Here is a 20,621-nt window from a genome sequence, read left to right as displayed (position 1 = left end):
AGTATCACAGTCCATCGAAGGAAGTCAGGGAAAGAACCTTATCAGGAACCTAAAGGCAAGAACTGAAGCAGAAGAACATTGCTTACTTACATTCTCTCTGTGGCTTACTCAGCCTGCTTTCTTACGCCACCCATGACCACCTTGCCAGGGTTGGCACTGTCCTCAGTAAGCTGAAGCTTTCCTCGTCATGAATCATTATTCAAGAAAAATGACCCCACAGACCTGTCTACAAGTCAATCTGATAGAGACAATTCCTCACTAAAACTCCCTTTCTTCACATATGTCTAGGTTTGTGTCAAGTTGAAATTAAAAACAAAGACAAAAGAACCAGCACGTTTTGGTTATCCAAATTTTTAATACAAATTATGAAAAAACAATGGTGTGTGATATGAGAGTTGTAAGCTGAAATAAACCCTTTCCTCCTTTCCTTACCACGTTGTTAGAAACACCAACTAAGGCAGAAAAAATACTTAGGTTAATACCCAAAAGTTCTCTCCAGCAACACACACACACACACACACACACACACACATGCTCACACATGTGCATACACACACAAATGTTTTCTTCTAGTAGTTTTACACATTTCTTTCCAATCCAAATATAATACATTTTCTTCTCCTTCTTTCCTTTTTATTTTGCTTTTCTTTATTCTTGCTTTCAGATTTAACTTTACTTGCTTTGATTGGTCTGACTAGGACCTCTAGAACTATATAAGGAGAAGAGGGGACATGCAGAAATGGTCATCTCTGTATGTTTCCTGATATTACAAAAAAAATGGACTTAAGTTTTCACAGAAAGAACAGAGAAGTCATCACCAGTTTTTATTTGTTTCATGTTTTGGAAATAACCATCCAAGTATACCAACGGGTCTATATTCAGGGGATTGCCGGTGCCTGGGTGATCAAAGCACGATTTTTAGGAGGAACAGAACAATTGGGAGTGATGCAAAGGATTTGAGGGCAGGGCTTTTCGAAACAGCTGGGATGCAAGAGGTCTTAATTTGTAGGTAAGTTAAGATGTTAATATTCAGTGTGCAGGCGCTTTCAGTTGCACAGCCTTTTCCATACACAACTACCTTAGAAGATGGATCTGTTGAAAGAAAGAGTCAACAGTTAGTTCTCTCCTCTCCTACTTAGCCATGTTCTCTGAGGAAAGAAATGTGCCCAGAATGATCTTAAATATGTAACCTATGTCTCTGGGTGATATACATGCAAATAGCTCCATGCACAGGCTGGGCCTCTGTTTAAGGCATGATTACTAATACCAGGGTTCAGAACTCTTTCATTACAAGGGATGAACTTAATATACACAAGAAGAACACTAGCTGAAGGACCACAAGTGTTTGGCAAAATTTTAAATTGCATCTGTGCTCCATCCTAACTTAGCTGTGGAAAATGGAAGGAAGTGTTGTAGATGCCCTGAAGCTCAAATCCTTCTTTCAAGACCTCTGAGTTCCACAGGAGACCAGGAAACATATGTCTCCATTTCCCATGGAAATTGAATTAGAAGGCTGTTCTGCCATGGATGGCTTCAACTATCCTCTGTATCCTGTGTGACATCCCATTATCCCTGTTCATCTCAACTCTTCTCCACAAAGGTCTTTTCCTTACTCACCCTAGACCCTCCTTCAAGATTATTCCAGATATAAGGCCTGAATTGTCTTCAAATCATCAAGTTCTTCGTTCTACAATTCCATGGAATATTTTATGTCTTGATCAGAAAAGACTTGCCACCGCCTCCTCCAGTTATGTAGTGCACAAAGAAAATCCCACAGTTGCTTTTCTAGCTCCTACCTGAGTGATGTATGCACCTTACACAACAAACACACAGTTCTGCTCACTCAGGAAAAGTCATAAAACTTTTGCTAAATTCACAGTAATTCTATGAAAAACTCAAGTGCTCACTTATGTGACATTCAGAAATGAAATCACCTCCCATGTTGCCAATGAGCCAAGGTCCCATTGCAGGATATCACATCAAGGCAGATGCAAGCATTTGTATTTCTTTGCCTTACTACTGCCTACCTCCACCACACACACACACACACACACACACACACGCACACACACGCACACACCTCTTCAACTGCCAGCAAATGATTCTCTCCAGATCTTAGAGAGATAACCAAGAGCTTGCTTGGCCTTATCTTGCCCTTTTCTTTGTGAGGAAACTACCTTCTAAGAGGACCCTTCCCCCACTCTCTCCAACTACTGGCAGAGTGGCTTTCTGTAGGCCCCATTCATGTTGTCTCAGGATTCGCTGTATAAGGATTATATTGAGATCTAAGTAGAGACAAGAGGAAAGATTTGACTCTTGAGAGGGGTCTGTTGCATTAGGTGATGAGGAAGAGTGGGGTGGAGGAAATGGACATGAGAGTCATGAGAGGATATGGAACTAATTGCATTTTTTGTTTTGATTCTGCCCTGGATTTTGTTGTTGCTGTTATCATGGTTGTTTGCTTGCTTGTTGTGTCTATGTGTAGGCATGTGTGCATATGGAGGACAAGTGCATAAAATTATAGTCAACAATGAAAGTAAAATTCAATCCTAATCACCACATCTTCAGAATTACAACTTTACCTGTATAGGACATGGAGATATATGATTTTTGGATCTGGATAATCTCACTACATGATGTCTTAAGTTTGTAAGTTCTTTGAAGTTTTAATGTAAAAAATACAAAAAAAAGGAGCAGAAATGATGTAACTTCTGAGATTAGACTATTAAAGCCTATGACTCCCCTTATCAGTCTGCCGCTTTATCTGATCATTAGTGCTGAGGGAAGTCAGCTGATAGACCATGAAGCCACTTTATGAAGAGGAGTTGACACTACCCAAATCATGAGTGAAGTGGAAAGCAGATCCTCCATCTGAAGGACCCCGGGCCCTGCTGACAACTCACATGGCCCCGGGAGACACCCTAAGCTAGAACCAGTGCTAGTGACTCATAGAAACTGGGATTTATATTTGCTATTCTTTAGCTGCTAAGCTTTGGATACACACAAGCAAATGGTGGGTATACTATACCCTTGAAGACCATTTACATCTTAAAGTGACAAGTAAGAATAATAAGAAGAAAACACTCTTACCTCTACCGGTAACCTCAACACACTTATTCTCTGCTCCTGTGCACTTTAGGGTCGTCGTTGTGGGGCATGTCTGGTTTTGCTCATTGTAGCAGGCAGGACATTCAACACCATTGACTTCTGAAGATAATGGAGTCACTGAATGGAGAGAGAAAAGTTTTCATCTTGGGGAATAGAAAGAAGAAACAGCTGAGAACATGTCTATCCACTGCTCATCTAATACAGTTTTTTTCCCATAATTCTCCCAAAAAGTGTTGCAGTGAGGATGAGCTGAGAGGAGGCAGGTGCAGGAAAAAGGCACTGGGGTGTGAGCACCATGAAGGACCTCACAGGAATTCAGAGCTGTCCTCACCTTCATCAGTTACTCTGCTCTCTGCCTTGGAGGAAAAGTCCTAAAAAATGGGAGAGGAGAGGATCTGTATTCTAAAAGGATGCTGTTCAAAGGGTTAGGGATGACCTACGTGTAGTCCACAAACACCTGTGCTCCCAGCTACTCCAACTTAGGAGGCTGAGGCAGGTGGATTACTTCATCCCAGTAGTACAGTGCAAGCCTGGATGCATAACAAGACTCCATCTCAACAATACAAAATCCAATATGAGTAACAAAATAGATGTGGGAAGTCTCTCGACCAGAGGAGCAGAGCAGAGCAGAGCAGAGCAGAGCAGAGCAGAGCAGAGCAGAGCAGGGCAGAGCAGGGTAGAGCAGAGCAGAGCAGAACAGAACAGAACAGAACAGAACAGAACAGAGCAGAGCAGAGCAGAGCAGAGCAGAGCAGAGCAGAGCAGAGCAGAGCAGAGCAGAGAATTTAAACCTATAGATTCACTTAACCTACTTAGAGAGTAGATCTTGGACCAATTACTGCTGCCTAGGAGTCTCTCAGTCTGCATATGCAAATGTGTGCACATACACCTCAAGAGAGGACTTGTATCGAACCCAGGCCCTTACAAATAAAGGCTTCAAGCAAAAGGGGAAGGGTAGACATCACTACTATAGCCCATAAGCACAGAGATAGACCCATGGAAAGGTAGAGGAGCCCTGAGCAGGTGGTAGGGCACAGACATGAACTGTGTTCATGTGTTGGGACACAGACAAGAGGTATACTCACAACTTATGTTATCTTTGTTGCAAAAATCACCAGTGCAGCACTGGTTCTTGTATTTAAATTTCTGTTGATTCCCCAGTGTTGCTGAGAATTCCATGTCACATGGGTTTAGAAATGTAGCACACCCTTTTTGCTCAAGTAGTAGGTTTGTACCTGGAGCTGCAGAAAATTAAACCACCAAGTAAAATTTCCTCCTGAGCTAGTGGTAAATAACCTGTTCCTTCATCCCCTCTCTCTTGAGTGTGGATGAGACTCTCCAAGAGTCTCTCTGTACTAGTCTAATGAGAACAAACCAACAGAGCATGGGCCACTTGCTACAAAGGAAGTGACCAGTGGTAAGGTACATGTTTAGCAAGCATGATGCCCAGACTTTAATCCCTGACCCTGTAAAAGAATGGAGTCACTCCCAAATGGTCCTCATCATGTAGAATCTAGGGCCTACAACAAGCACATACTCCATCTCCACCCAGCTCCTACTCTCATGCTGGAAAGGAGGCAAGGATAAATTGGAGGATGCTCAAGGTAGTGAGGGTTGGCTTACATGCTGTTTCCAATTTCTGTATTTGGCTGAAGCAGCTAAAAGAGGTTAGACAAAACCCCGTATTCTCAACACAATTTCCATTGGTACATCCAACTTTTGTACAGTTGTAACTCTCTGTAAGGAGGAAATGCACATCATTTAAAAGGTAATCCCAAAGCCTTGTAGTTGATGTTGCTTAGGAGTCGAGAAGCCATGGGGGGGTGGCTAAACAGACTACTGGAGTCTCTTGTTGTTGGCTACCTCCCCCAGGCACTTGACTGCTTACCTCCCCTTTGCAGTTTTAGGAAAAGGCAATGCTTTGTTTACTCTTACCTACAGAGATGACAGCTAAGGTGCTAAAGACAAAAACTGTGAGGAGACTCTTCAGAACGGAGGACCAGCCCATGGTAACACTTGTGAACACTGCCTGAGATGCAAGTAAGGACAATGGGATCAGGGCAGTGGGACTCAGACCTGTAATCCAGCAATCCACATACTAGACTATGTTGTTTGTCCATGTGTTCATTCGTTCATTCACCCTTTCACTCATCCTTCTGAAAGCCCAAATTTATCAAACACTGGTTTTATGCTAGATGTGGCCATTTGGAAGGATGCAAAACTGGCAAAGACACCATATCCTTTATCAAGGATAGGGGTTGGGGATGGGGATGGGTTCTGAGAAAGGACTTAGGAGGAATTATTTCATGGGTCTGGAAGGCACTAGATCTCCTTCCAGAGTTGACATAGTTGAGTCAAGAAATGACTCCTCAGGAGAACACGTGGAGGCTCTCTGTGTGCTACAGAGTTCTGGGCCATGGTGCTCAAGAGCAATCAGACCCTTAGCTAATGACATGGCTTCACTAGTTCTAAGGCACCTTCCCCCCAATGGATGACATCCATCACCAGGTATCATGGCCCACTCTGGAAATGCTCACCAAGAAGGATTCCTGCTTTTCTGAAAGGATGGTCTTGAGCTGGAGAGGAAGCGGTCTTACCTAGATAAAGGATGAAAGCAGAACTTCCTCTGCCTCCCGGTCACTTTTATAGTCCAGAGAACCATTGCCTGGCAATTAAGATACTGTAAATAGTATCTTGGCATGAAGTCAAGTGCACTACACTTCCTGATCTTCTAGAGAGAGATACTGTGAGAACAGTTCTTGAGCTTCTGGTCGGTAGGGAAAGAAGGGAAATGAGTTTGTAATGCTACTGTGCTTGAAGTGAGCTACAGAAAAGTTTAGAGTACTTGGAAGTTAAAAAGTATAGGAATTGGCCTACAGTGTGTAGCTACCATCCTTCATTGTTGCTTGGGGAAGATCCCCAGATTCTCTCTTATCCTTTCCTTTCTCCCTAGAGCCTGTTTACTTCTCTGCTTAGAAGGGTCTGGGTGCCCCCCCACACACACACCATTTATTTTTAGTGCAGCATCTTGTTAGGCCATAGCTCACCAGCTGTCTTATTTACAATGGAGAGAAAGGCTAAGCTAGAAGGACTCACACTTCCTCTAGTCATCCAGATTTTAGACACATACTCTTAAAATTCAAGTGCCAAGTTCCCCCTCTCTGGGAAGTCAATATGCAGAGTTTTGAAGAAGGCGTGGGTTACAGGAGAGGAACAGGCTTGTACATGTTCCTCAGAGGCTGGGGTATGGAAGAAATTAGGAGGAACACCCAACAGTCACAGAGGCGAAGGACTGAGAAAGGACATCTATAGTTACAGAGCCCAGCAGAGACTTAGCTGGAACTTCAGTGTTCAAAGTAAGTTGAGGAAACATTTTATGGGACATAGAAACAAGAGCTAGGAGTAGACCTGCCACACTGGCAGGAGATGCTGCGTGAAGATATCATGGGTCCCTAATGATGAAGCCTATCTCAGTTCCTGTTCCATTGCTCAAGATGAGACAGCAGCCAAGGCATGCTGTACACTCTCCCTGAAACACAACGAAGGCCTTTTCAAAAAGTCAGTTTGAGTCTTGCCTTTCAAAGGAGTAATTTGGCATCTTGTGGCATTTCATAATGTGCCCCACCACCACTCCCATCCTATCACACACCTGGCCTTGCATCTTCTCCCAGGGTCAAAGTCATAGCTTCAGACTGTATTTTATGGTTCCCTAGTGATTTGGTTTAATGAACTTCAAGTTGTGTAACCAGTACTGGACTGTGAGCTCCCAATTAGCAGAGAATGGAGATAAGGATGGTGACTACAAGTCGGTTCTGAGCCAAGAGGCCAGACTTGCAGGCTAATGGCCACGTCTTGCAGGCTCATGGCTATGTCTTGCAGGCTAATGGCCACGTCTCATTGATGCACTGGCCTGACAGTGCTGAGCACAATGGCAGCAAGCTAAGGCCACCATCATTCATTCATGGGGAGTGGAGCATGGCTCCCATCTACCAAGCACCACAGAAACTCTGTCAGCTTCCTTCTGTCAGAGCAAGGTCTCAGAGAGATTGCATACATCTGGCAGAATTTGGACATAAAACAACAGAAGTTGGATGGGCACTAAGGATCAAAGGGCCAAGGAAGTAACACCCTAACCCTGACTTGCCCCAAGACCAGGGCCAAGGAAAAAAATACCTCCAATACCTGAGCTTGCCCTAGGATCAGGTCACAGACTCATACCAAATCCCAGGCCACCCTGGAAAGCTCTGTCACCCCCATACTCCCCACCCTCCCGCACCCACCCCCACCCTCACCCCACCATGTAAACCCTATATAAACTCTGCCTTCTGCTCAGTTCCTTCCTGCTTCTTGCCAGAACAGAGGTAGCCATACTCTTGTGCCTTTCCTAACAAATCTCTTGTGTGCAGTGTGATTTTGTGGTATTCTTTGGCTTCTGACTGCCAGAATACCTTTCCCCTCAGAACCATAAAGAAGAGTAGAGATGAGGCATGGAAAAAACCTAGAAGCCTCACTCTCTCTGATGTATATGAATACACATTTAGCTTCAGATAGGTCCCACCTACTCCATCAAGAGCTCAGTTCTGTGTTCATTCTTGGGACCATAAATGACAGTCTGCTTGATCTCCCAGATAAAGACACTTCTCAGAAGAAAGTAAATGTCCTCCTGTGGTCTGCTTCCTGGGAGCAGTTCTGAGAGGGACCCAAGCTGCCTGTTTTCCAGGCTACTGCGCTCTCCTTGATCATATGACTCCAGCTCCCCAAAGCTCCCTTGCCAGTGAGAATCTCTCAGTCACACATTTGTTAGTATGTAGCCTAGTTATGCTGCTTAGCTTTAAATATCAATACCACACAACCTAGAATCGCCTGGGAAGTGAGCTTTAATGAGGAATTATCAATGTCAGATTGGACTGTGGGCCTGTCTGTGAGGGGAATCAATCTTGATTATTAATTGATATAGAAAGGCCCAGCCCATGAGGGAGGCACCATTTCCTTGCCATGGGGTCCTGAACAGTCTAAACATTGGGGAATCCAGCCGAAGAGAGGCAAGCAAGGGTGAGTTCATTTTCTCTTTTCTATGCCTGTAGATGTGGTAGGACTAGCTGTTTGAGTTTCCATTGTGGCTTCCTCGCACAGATGGACCATCACCTGGAGTTATAAGGAAGGGAAACAAAACAAAAAGCCATGTCTTCTCTGCTGGTTTCTGTCAGGGTACTTGTTACAGCAACAGAAATGAAACAAGCCAGTAACCTCATCAACAGTCCAGTTCTGTCACTTTAACAGACCCCACAGCTCTTCATGGTCAATTGGCTTTTTGCTCCCCACAACATCCATGGTGAGGTTTTGAATGATCAGGAGTCAGCCAGACCATGACAGACAGTCACAAAGAGAGAAAGACCAAGACAGATGGCAAACGGGATTTTCCTTCACCCTCCTGTCCCGAGACAAAAGCCTATCAGGGTTTTCTCTCACATGGGGGTTGGAGGGCCTTCCAGCTCTTCTTTCTTGGTTCAAGCCAATCAACCCAAAATGAGGGGAAGGACCAGGCCACTCAAAACACTTAAAATCCCTAGCCCTCCACGTGCGGGTGTGTGGACTCCCCTCTCTGCTCTCCAGGGCATCTTTCTCTCCATGTGCCTTGCTATGTGAATGTCTTCACTTTTAATAATGCTTGACACCTGTTGCTGCCTAATTATCTGAGATTTTCCCTACTGTCTTAGTCGGGGTTTCTATTCTTGCAAAAAAAATATAATGATCAAGAAGCAAATTGGAGAGGAGAGGGTTTATTCAGCTTACACTTCCCACATTGCTGTTCATCACCAAAAGAAGTCAGGACAGAAACTTAAGCAGCTCAGGAAGCAGGAGCTGATGCAGAGACCATGGAGGGATGTTCCTTACTGGCTTGCTTCCTCTGGCTTGCTCAGCTTGCTTTCTTATAGAACCCAAGACTACCAGCCCAGGATGGCACCACCCACAATGGGCCCTCTCCCCTTGATCACTAATTAAGAAAATGCCTTACAGCTGGATCTCATGGAGACATTTCCTCAACTGAAGTTCCTTTCTCTGTGATAACTCCAGTTTGTGTCAAGTTGACACACAAAGCCAGCCAGTACAATTGACCCCTTGTCAACTTGACACACAAATGCATCACTATTAAGCCTCAACCCTTAGGTTTTTATTCATCCCCAGGATCTAAATAACGTTAAGAGTACCACAGTCTTTGTAAATTCTTACATATTAAAATTTCAATCCTTTAAAAATATCCAATCTCTTTAAAAATCCAAAGTCTTTTTACAATTAAGTCTCTTAACTGTGGGCTCCACTAAAATAGTTTCTTCCTTCAAGAGGGAAAAATATCAAGGCACAGTCACAATCAAAAGCAAAATCAAACTCCTATTGTCCAATGTCTGGGATCCACTCACGATCTTCTGGGCTACTCCAGGGGCTTGGGTCACTTCTCTAGCCCTGCCATTTGTAGCACACACCATGTCTTCTAGGCTCCAGCTGCCTGTACTCCACTGCTGCTGCTGTTCTTGTTGGTCATGGCATGGTACTGGCATCTCCAAAACACTGATGTCTTTCACTGCCACTTGTCTTCACCAATAGCCTCTCATAGGTTCTCTTCATGGTGCCAAGTCTCAAATTCTTTGTATGGCCCCTTCAGTCCCAGGCCATCAGTTGCAACTGAGGCTGCACCTTCTGCAAATAGCCTTCCATGGCCTATCACACTGCTTAGCCTCAGCTGCTCTTCATGACCCCTTCATGCCTTCAAAACCAGTACCACCTGGGTGACTCTTATACATTACCAAGTCCAGGCACAGCATGAGGTACAACCTTAGCTATCTCTGGAACACAGTTTCTTTGTGCTCTCAGAAAACACTTCCCAGAAGATTTCACCTCAGTGATGCTAGTCTCTTCTTCTTCTTTTTTTTTTTATATAATTTATTTACATTTCAAATGATTTCCCCTTTTCTAGCCCCCACTCCCCGAAAGTCCCTTAAGTCCCCTTCTCTTTCCCTGTCATCCCACCCACCCCTTCCCACTTCCCTGTTCTGGTTTTGCCGAATACTGTTTCACTGAGTCTCTCCAGAACCAGGGGCCAGTCCTCCTTTCTCCTTGTACCTCATTTGATGTGTGGATTATGTTTTGGGTATTCCAGTTTTCTAGGTTAATAACCACTTATTAGTGAATGCATACCATGATTCACCTTTTGAGTCTGGGTTACCTCACTTAGTATGATGTTCTCTAGCTCCATCCATTTGCCTAAGAATTTCATGAATTCATTGTTTCTAATGGCTGAATAGTACTCCATTGTGTAGATATACCACATTTTTTGTATCCACTCTTCTGTTGAGGGATACCTGGGTTCTTTCCAGCATCTGGCAATTATAAATAGGGCTGCTATGAACATAGTAGAGCATGTATCCTTATTACATGGTGGGGAATCCTCTGGGTATATGCCCAGGAGTGGTATAGCAGGATCTTCTGGAAGTGAGGTGCCCAGTTTTCGGAGGAACCGCCAGACTGATTTCCAGAGTGGTTGTACCAATTTGCAGCCCCACCAGCAGTGGAGGAGTGTTCCTCTTTCTCCACACCCTCTCCAACACCTGCTGTCTCCTGAATTTTTAATCTTAGCCATTCTGACTGGTGTAAGATGAAATCTCAGGGTTGTTTTGATTTGCATTTCCCTAATGACTAATGAAGTTGAGCATTTTTTAAGATGCTTCTCCGCCATCCGAAGTTCTTCAGGTGTGAATTCTTTGTTTAACTCTGTACCCCATTTTTAATAGGGTTGTTCGGTTTTCTGGAGTCTAACTTCTTGAGTTCTTTATATATATTGGATATTAGCCCTCTATCTGATGTAGGATTGGTGAAGATCTTTTCCCAATTTGTTGGTTGCCGATTTGTCCTCTTGATGGTGTCCTTTGCCTTACAGAAACTTTGTAATTTTATGAGGTCCCATAACCCTTTTTTTTTTATTCGATATATTTTTTATTTACATTTCAAATGATTTCCCCTTTTCTAGCCCCCCCACTCCCCGAAAGTCCCGTAAACCCCCTTCTCTCTCCCTGACCTCCCACCCACCCCTTCCCACTTCCCCGTTCTGGTTTTGCTGAATACTGTTTCACTGAGTCTTTCCAGAACAAGGGGCCACTCTTCCTTTCTTCTTGTACCTCATTTGATGTGTAGATTATGTTTTGGGTATTCCAGTTTTCTAGGTTAATATTCACTTATTAGTGAGTGCATACCATGATTCACCTTTTGAGTCTGGGTTACCTCATTTAGTATGATGTTCTCTAGCTCCATCCATTTGCCTAAGAATTTCATGAATTCATTGTTTCTAATGGCTGAATAGTACTCCATTGTGTAGACTATTTCACCCAGGAGGAGTAGAAGGCAGGAAATCATCAAACTCAGGGCTGAAATCAATCAAGTAGAAACAAAGAAAACCATACAAAGAACCAGGAGCTGGTTCTTTGAGAAAATCAACAAGATAGATAAACCTGTAGCCAGACTGACCAAAGGGCACAGAGAAAGTATCAAAATTAACAAACTTAGAAATGAAAAGGGAGATATAACAACGGAAACTGAGGAAATCCAAAAAATCATCAGATCCTACAAGAGCCTATACTCAATACAACTGGAGAATCTGGAGGAAATGGACAATTTCCTTGACAGACACCAAATACCAAAATTAAATCAGGACCAAATAGACCATCTAAACAGTCCCATAATGCCTAAAGAAATAGAAGGAGTCATAGAAAGTCTTCCAACCAAAAAAAGCACAGGACCAGATGGTTTCAGTGCAGAATTCTATCAGACCTTCAAAGAAGACTTAACACCAATACTCTTCAAATTATTCCACAAAATAGAAACAGAAGGAACACTACCCAATTCCTTCTATGAAGCCACAATTACTCTGATACCGAAACCACACAAAGATCCAACAAAGAAAGAGAACTTCAGACCAATTTCCCTTATGAACATCGATGCAAAAATACTCAATAAAATTCTTGCTAACCGAATCCAAGAACACATCAAAATGATCATCCACCACGATCAAGTAGGCTTTATCCCGGGAATGCAGGGTTGGTTCAATATACGGAAATCCATCAATGCAATCCACTACATAAACAAACTCAAAGAAAAAAACCACATGGTCATTTCATTGGATGCTGTAAAAGCATTTGACAAAATTCAGCATCCTTTCATGCTAGTCTCTTCTTAATCACCACTAAAGTCTTAATTCCAGCTAACCAACATCAATAATCCCAGTAATGCAAAGGTTTTGCTTTAGCAGTTCTGGTATCTTGTTAATCACAGCTGATTCTTCAGCTCCAGCTAACCAAAACTACAGAATTTTCACAATCAAGACAGCAATGATCCTGATAAGTCTTTAATCTTCCCTCTGAAATTTCATAAGCTAAGCCTCCATAGTTGCATTTTTCTCAACATTATCTTCCAAGCTCCTACAGAACATCCCACAGAGCTCATAACACTCAATGGCTCTTCTAGCCCAAAGTTCCAATGTCCTTCCACAATCCTCCCCAAAACATGGACACAGAAATATCCCACTGGCACCAATTTGTCTTCGTTAGGGTTTCTATTCCTGGAAAAAAAAACCCACCTTGACCAAGAAGCAAAGTGGGGAAAGGATTTATTCAACTTATATGTCCCACATTGCTGTTCATCACCAAAGGAAGTCAGGACAGAAATTCAAGCAGTTCAGGGAGCAGGAGCTGATGCAGAGACCATGGAGGGATGTTACTTACTGTCTTGCTTCCCCTGACTTGCTCAGCTTGCTTTCTTATAGAACCCAGGACTACAAGCCCAGGGACGGCTCCACCCACAATGGGTCCTCCTCCCTTGATCACTAATTGAGAAAATGTCTTACAGTTGGATGTCATGGAGGCTTTTTCTCAACTGAAGCTCCTCTCTCTGTGAGGACTCCAGCTTGTCTCGAGTTGACACACAAAACCAGCCAATACATCCACCTTGTAATTATTTAATTGGAACAGAAAATAAACTCAGATGAAGTCATCTAAACAGAAACAAGTTTCATCACCCAGTCTGGTTTAGCAATGGCCCTACTGAGCTGGCAACCTAGAACTCCCCTTTAGCACTGCACTTCCCATCCTTTGACCCCCACCTTCCTGCTCTAAATTACTACTTGTTCATGTTGGATTTAGAACATGCTGAATCTTTTTCAGCTACAGCAAAGCACTTGATGCCACCTCACCTCCCTTGGATGGAGTCTCACTGTCTCCAACTGCACCAAATAATGTCTCATTTAATGTCACTCAAAACTCTGTATCCCCACTCTCTTATCTGCAAAGTGGGAGAAGACCTGACTTAGCTCTTAGGTCAGTGTGTGGATAACAGTGGGCCCTGAGCTCACCAGGACTCACAGTTCTACTGCTGACTGCCTTCCTGAAAGTTCTCTCCTCTAAAAGATCAAGTAGTGCTTCATGTAGAATATTTGCTTCCTGATAGATCCCTGAGACCTATTCTATGGGTCAGCTGCAGGGTGCCCACTAGACAAACAGCAACTCCACAGGGCAGTCGCTGCAGAGACCCAGCTTTGATGAAATGATAATCCTTTTATTAAGACCTGTTATGGTATCCTCATGTAACCTGGGAGCTTTAAATTGCAGAGAGCGCTCTGGCCAATGCCAGCCCTGAGGAATGACTTGCTGGAGTGGGCTTCTCCGTTCCAGTGGTCCTCTTTGGCTAGAGTAATCTGGTTCATAGGCCATGAGTCTATAGCCAATTGAGCAGGAAGAGAGGAACTCAGGACACAGAAGCAAAGTCTGTTGAAGACTGAAGTGCATTGCAGATGTTCTTTCTATGAGTGTGTCTAGAGTCTGTCCCATATCTAGAAGCCACCTGTTCCTAGTACCCTGGGGGAAAGCAGAGTGTTGGTGACCCATCCCAGACAGAGAGAGCAGCAAAAGACAGTAGAATCCCCCATCTCCACCCTGACCTGACTCCATCCTTTGGATTCAGTAGGAATCCAGCTTCTATCCCTTAGAGGACATTTCTAGAGAAGGAAGAACAAACTCAACATAAGGGTGGGGCTTCTGACAACACCAAGTGCAGACAGGTAAAGGAGTTAGTAATGGCAAGTTCACATTGGTATAAACATCTCCACCCATGTTGTCCAGATGGTCACTGTGTACTGCCATGCTGGATGGAGTCCATTGCTGAGGGCTCTGTAGTCATGTGATTTCCTTACTTCCCTTTCTTCTTGATGGTGTTTTTGTATCTGGTATCTTGGTGAGGTGCTGGCCACAGTAGGCAAACTTTCTTATAAAAAATACTCCTGGGTCCTGCCTGATCACCTTCATGCCTGACTGTGCAATACATGAAAGGACAGCCAGGAAAGCGAGGGGCTCTAGAATGTTCCCCTGACCTTGGGAACTTATCCGTCAGTGCCCCATGGTGCTAAGCATGATGTTACCCTATGTATGGGAAGCCATGCTGTCATCAAGTAAGATAAAGTGTTATGGAGTTTGTGACCCCTGGGAAAAACACGTAGACTCAATCCAATTATAATTAAAGGTTTATTAATTGCTAGCAGGACAGCAATCTCTGAGATAACTTTGAGATTGCCACGAAGGAGGGGTATGAGGAAGGACTTTTGAAGGGGAAAACCACAGGAAGATCTTCAGTATCTATGCAAGCAAGTAGAAACTGTTCTGTTCTGCCAAGTTAAGAGATTAAGACGGTTTAAAAACACTCTGGGTATCTGTAAGAAAGGTACAGAAGCAAAAAAAAAAAAGTAGTCATATTATCATAACAAATAGACAGTCATGGTGTCTATTTGGTAAGTTTTGGGGTAGGGGTCACCGAGTCAGGGTTACTGGGAACTTATCTTCTAGGGATTAGAGTCAAGACAAACAGCTGGTGGGTACCAAGATGGATGCCTGGCATAAAATGGCTAAAGTCATATCAGAAATTAGGAATAATAGAATAGAGCTCTGTACTCTTCTTCCTTGCTTCACCTCTCACTCTTTCCTTTCATGATAGTGCCCCCCTCCTTTGGAGAAAACAGGCTCAGGAGAGGCATTTTGGAAAGCAGAGATGACTGGACAGTGTGAAGCAACAGGCCCTGTTAGGTTTTCAGCATGGAGGTCCAAGCTGACTGGGGACTTACATGACAAGACAAGAAGAAGACTGAAGCACGTGAGTTGGCCTCTCCATGTTAGTTTGGCATTGCCCTTCCTGGAATCATCAGGGATACCTTGGAGGCCTAGAGGTTTGTTCTTAGGAGCTCTGTGTGTGCTCTTGGCTGAGGGAAGACAGCTTGAGTGATAGAGTCTGGCTGACAACTCCCTGAATGCACAGTCTTAAGGCTTCAGAAAACGCTTGGCTTCCCAGCATGAGAATCTTTTGACTCAGACAACCTGGGTCCTAGTCCTTTTGTGTGACCTTCACACAGTGACTCAGGTTCTCTGTGCCTCAGTTTCCTCAAGAGCCGAGAGCCTCTTATGGGTGTTTATAAGGCTTACACAGTTATAGGAGACACAGCAGATGATGCCTGGCTGCCTGAGGCCCTCAGAGTGTTGGCTGCCCGCATTAAGATTATTTATTTAGCATCTACTGTGTGCCTTCCCTGTTAGGCAACAATGAAGGGGACACACCTTCATTTCAAAGAACAGAACTGAGAAGACAGAGGCAGGGACTTGAATCTCCTGCTGAACAGGCTTACCAGGAAGCATGAGAAAGGGTCGTCATTCACCCAGGGCCAACAGTTATCCAGGGACAGGAGAGGGAACCCAGGAGTCCTTGTCACTGCTCATCATTGACTAAACTCCCAATTAAGGAGGATCTTACTGCACCAGCTGATATAAGTCCATGGAGGCCAGAGGGAGAGCCTGGAATGTTCCAGGCAGCAAGGCTGCTAGAAAGTACAGAGAAGGCTGGGACATGGGACCTCTGAACTAAAACCTCTCTGGAGGAGGAGCCAGTAGACCACTACAAAGCCCAGAAGACACAGCATATCCTTCTCAAGAAGAAAATCATGCTCAACACCCTTGGGAAGTCCCTGAGCCAGGCAGAGAGAGGGCAGTCACATAAGAAGTGTTCATAAGCATCTCTGAGCCACCAGAGCTAAGCAAAAAGGTAGGGAGGGTGTCCTTTGCCATCACAAGTGAGGGAGGTGGCTTCTGTACCTGGCATGAGGTAAGTGGGTGTACTGTGGAAGGAGAGCATGGGGCAGATACAGAGCTAGCCAGCTGGGCACAGGAGACCAGGCCAAGTGGTAGTCCTGGGGTAAAGGCCAGCTGTAGGAATCACCTGTCACTCTGTCTTTCTCACCCTTCAAATCAGCACTGGCACAGACCAGGCACATTTATCTACAGACTCCCACTAAACCACCCTTTGCTCTCAGAAACCAAAAGGCAAGTCAGGCAGGGTGCAGTTATACTCTGGAAAGTGTTGGTTTTGCTAGCTCACCAGTAGATTCTCTGTAAAGCCTTGAGTTCAAGGATAAAGAAAATGCCACCCATATACATACAATATTTAGAGTCATAAAGACCAATGAGGTTTGAGGAAAACACACACAAGTAGAGATCACTGTACATAGTCAATCAAGGCATTATCAGACAGGTTTCACTTTTTCTCTCATTTATTGGTTCTAATCTTTATAGGCACATAAAATGACAGGAAAGTAAAATTGAAACCTGTGAGAAATAAAGGGTAGTAATAGGAGTGGTGGGGTAGTGACAGGGTAGGAGGTGGGGGGAGAGGCAGATACTCAAAGTACAGAATGTGCTTGTGTGATGAATGACTTAAGCAACCTTGTCAAATGAATTAAAAGAATTAAAATTGACTCAAACCCTTTGGCCACTTACAGATGGACAGCTTGGCATTTTGATTAACAATTTATGTCAGTCATGCATGTGAATAAGAGATACGAACTCGCTTTGTTTCTAAAGCTATGAAGACATCTACTCCTTCAGTACAGTGGTGTCAGTTTTTAGGATATCTATTATGGTTTTTGCACAAATGGATTAAGGACCTCCACATAAAACAAGATACACTGAATTTAATAGAAGAGAAAGTGAGGAAGAACCTGGAGCACATGGGCACAGGGGAAATTTTCCTGAACAAAACACCAAAACAGCTTTTACTCTAAGATCAAGAATTGACAAATGGGACCTCATAAAATTGCAAAGCTTCTGTAAGGCAAAAGACACTGTCAATAGGACAAAATGGCAACCAACAGATTTGGAAAAGATCTTTACCAATCCTACATCCAATAGAGGGCTAATATTCAATATATACAAAGAACTCAAGAAGTTTACAACACAGGCTCCAGAGAACCAGATAACCCTATTAAAAAATGGAGTACAGAGCTAAACAATTCTCAACTGAGAAATACAGAATGGCTGAGAAGCACTTAAAGAAATGTTCAACATCCTTAATCATCACAGAAATGCAAATCAAAACAACCCTGAGATTCCACCTCATACCAGTCAGAATGGCTAAGATCAAAAACTCAGGGGACAGCAGATGCTGGAGAGGATGTGGAGAAAGAGGAACACTCCTCCATTGCTGGTGAGATTGCAAGCTGGTACAACCACTCTGGAAATCGTTTGGTGGTTCCTCAGAAAAATTGGACCCAGCTATACATATATGTATATGTATATACAGCTGGACATATGCCCAGAAGATGCTCCAACAGGTAATAAGGACACATACTCCACTATGTCCATAGCAGCCTTATTTATAATAGCCAGAAGCTGAAAAGAACCAAGATGTCCCTCAATAGAGGAATGGATACAGAAAAATGTGGTACATTTACACAATGGAATGCATCAAAAAAAAAAAAAAAAACGAATTCATGAAATTCTTAAACAAATGGATGGAACTAGAAAATATCATTAGTGAGGTAACCCAATCACAGAAGAACACACAGGGTATGCACTTGCTGATAAGTAGACATTAGCCAAAAAGCTCAGAATACCTAAGATACAACTCACAGACCACATGAAGCTCAAGAAGAAGGAAGACCGAAATGTGGATACTTTGATTCTTCTTAGAAGGTGAATCAAAATACCCATGGCTCACAGTCAACCAATAGACTGAGCATAGGGTCCCCAACAGAGCAGCTAGAGAAAGGACCCAAGAAGCTGAAGAGGTTTGAAGCCCCATAGGAGGAACAATAATATGTACAAACCAGTATCCCCAGAGCTCCCAGGGACTAAACCACCAACCAAAGAGTACATGTGGAGAAACCCACGGCTCCAGCTACATATTTAGCAGAGGATGGTGTTTTTAGATATCAATGAGAGGAAAGGCCATTGGTCCTGTGAAGGCTTGATGCCCCAGTGTAGGGGAATGCCAGGTCAGGAAAATTGGGAGGGGGTGGGTAAGCAGGGGGAGGGGGAGGAAGAAGGAGGTAGGGGGTTTTGGGGGGGTAACAAGGAAAGAGACTATCATTTGAAATGTAAATAAAGCAAATATCTAATAAAATAAGAAATAAAAAGAAAAGAAGAAAGAAAATCTAACAAGCACATAATTCATCCTTCTGGTTGTCCATTCTGCCCGCTGCCTGGCAGAGCCTCTCCAGGGCACTCATATTACACCTTGAGAAGCACAAAGGGTCACCAGAGGCAGACCACTCTGTGTGTGTGTTTGTGTGTGTGTATGCACACATGCATACACACATGCAAACACATACGCACAGCATCATAGCCTATCTTCTTTCTAAGAGAGAAGGAAAATGTTTAGTAGATCCCTAATTTATTATTTGATCAGCTAGATCATCCCATCCATCCAAACTGTATTTAAGTCTTTATAAAAGGGCTTCATTTATATATAAGAATATGGGGCCAACAATTATGGAGCGTCTTTCCCTGTCGTGATCTCACTGAGATTTCTGAGAGGACCACGTAATTCCTTCTTGAACAGAATGTTCCTCCTGAAGACATCTCAGACACTGGCTCCCCTCCATCTCTTCTATAATTCCAGTGCCTTGGCCACAAGTATATTTTTAGATGGTTCCAGTAACAGTTGCTATTAAAGGGCTACACTTTCTGTATCTGCATGTTGTCAGTGGTAAGGACAAAATGTATTCTTGATGTGTGGCTAGACTTCCATGTAAGAGCGAACGTGAGTTGATATTTGCAAGATTAAGGGGAAATTTTAATCAAAACCAGGCTGCTTCCCAAAGATTTCAACAGAAATGACTGTAGAGGGTTTTGTTTTTGTTTTTTTCCTCATACCTGTGAGGCCAGAAGATCAAGCAAGGCAGAGAGATGACTGCAAGACCACAGTTATATGGACTGCAAACGTTCATTTCGAGGCAGTGAGATTTTGATATGAAAACAAAAGAGCTCTATGGGGGAAAGGAAGTATTAAAAACATTTATTTTGACACAGGGTCCCACCAGGTAGCCTTGGCTGACCTGGAACTCACTCTGCAATCCAGGCTCTGCTGCACAAGAATTGTGCATCTTCATGAGGAGGAGCAAGAGAACTGAATGTGTTTCCATGTCAGTAATGACCATGTGGGGGCCTTGCGTTACTGTATCCTTAAGCACGGTCACTGATCTGAGTTGAGGCTTTCACTCTTCCTTCTTTGGCTTTGTTTGCTTTGTTTTTTAAGTGTGTGCTGAATGTTTTGCCTGTATGTATGTCTGTGCACCACACCTGCCCCTGTACCCGCAGAGGCCAGAAGGCGGCATCAGATTCTTCAGAACCGGAGATACAGGAGGTTTGTGAGCCACCGTACGGGTGCTGGGAACCTAACCATAGTCCTCTGGGAGAGCAACAAGTGCTCTTAACTGCTAAGCCATTTCTCAAGCCTCTCGGATTTGTCCTTAATATATTGCACAATCTATAAAGAACTTTGCATGACACGGGCAGTCTAAAAGACTGCAAAAGCTTACAAAGACAGTCTGGGAGGTTTTGCACTCAGGAAAATTGCTATTTATCTCTTTGCCTAAAATTGCAAAGTTCAGCATCTTTTCTTCATTAAGAGATGGAAAGCGATGGTCAGTTAAAAAAAGTACTTGACTCACAAGCATGAGGAATCTGAGTTTGATTCCCCAGAATCCACATTCAAAAGCTGGCGGTGAGACAGAAATCTCAGCACTGGAAAGGCAGACAGGAGCGTCTTTGACGATTACTGGCTAGATTGCCCAGTTGAATTGGTGAGTTTGGACTTGTGAGAGAGCTATTCAGAGATCACTGCAGGAGAGGGGATGGGGGATGGAGAGAATGTAATAGCAACAGGTGGCGGATGACCACAAGGAAAGCACATATCAGTACACAGTCGGATAGTTACACATAATGAACTCACAATGCTGTGACTGTGATGTCATTCACAAGACCCGTGAGAGCCTAAACAAGACAGAATCTCTCATGGAGAAGGGAGGCAGGCATGAAGTTCCATCCCTAACCAAGGAGCTATTGTTAGCTGCTGAGAGATGAAGGGTCAGTGTTCTCTAAAAGTGTACCATTGATAACTCAAGCCGTGCATCCAAGAGTATCTGGACAGTACAAATT

The 20,621-nt window shown here is 43.6% G+C and overlaps 1 protein-coding gene across 2 annotated transcripts; it reads right to left on the bottom strand.

Moving 5' to 3' along the window:
* Positions 1 to 515: 515 nt before the first annotated feature.
* LOC127694280 (protein RoBo-1-like) lies at positions 516 to 13,077 on the bottom strand. Of its 2 annotated transcripts, none has more exons than XM_052195799.1 (7): positions 13,001 to 13,077; positions 5,646 to 5,773; positions 5,044 to 5,137; positions 4,732 to 4,845; positions 4,194 to 4,349; positions 3,091 to 3,225; positions 516 to 1,092 (listed from the first exon to the last, which is right to left on the bottom strand). In XM_052195799.1, the coding sequence occupies exons 3-7, from the start codon at positions 5,114 to 5,116 to the stop codon at positions 905 to 907; spliced, it is 666 nt and encodes a 221-aa protein (XP_052051759.1). In that variant the 5' UTR covers positions 5,117 to 5,137; positions 5,646 to 5,773; positions 13,001 to 13,077; the 3' UTR covers positions 516 to 904. The 2 variants fall into 2 exon arrangements, with proteins under 2 accessions (XP_052051759.1, XP_052051761.1); XM_052195801.1 differs by having other exon boundaries at positions 5,706 to 5,773.
* Between the last annotated feature and the right edge of the window lie 7,544 nt (positions 13,078 to 20,621).

Source organism: Apodemus sylvaticus, chromosome 10 (assembly GCF_947179515.1).
Source record: "Apodemus sylvaticus chromosome 10, mApoSyl1.1, whole genome shotgun sequence".
In the NCBI taxonomy this organism is placed as follows: Eukaryota; Metazoa; Chordata; class Mammalia; order Rodentia; family Muridae; genus Apodemus; species Apodemus sylvaticus.
Note: the sequence above shows the minus strand (reverse complement) of the source record. Positions and strands in the feature narration are given on the sequence as shown.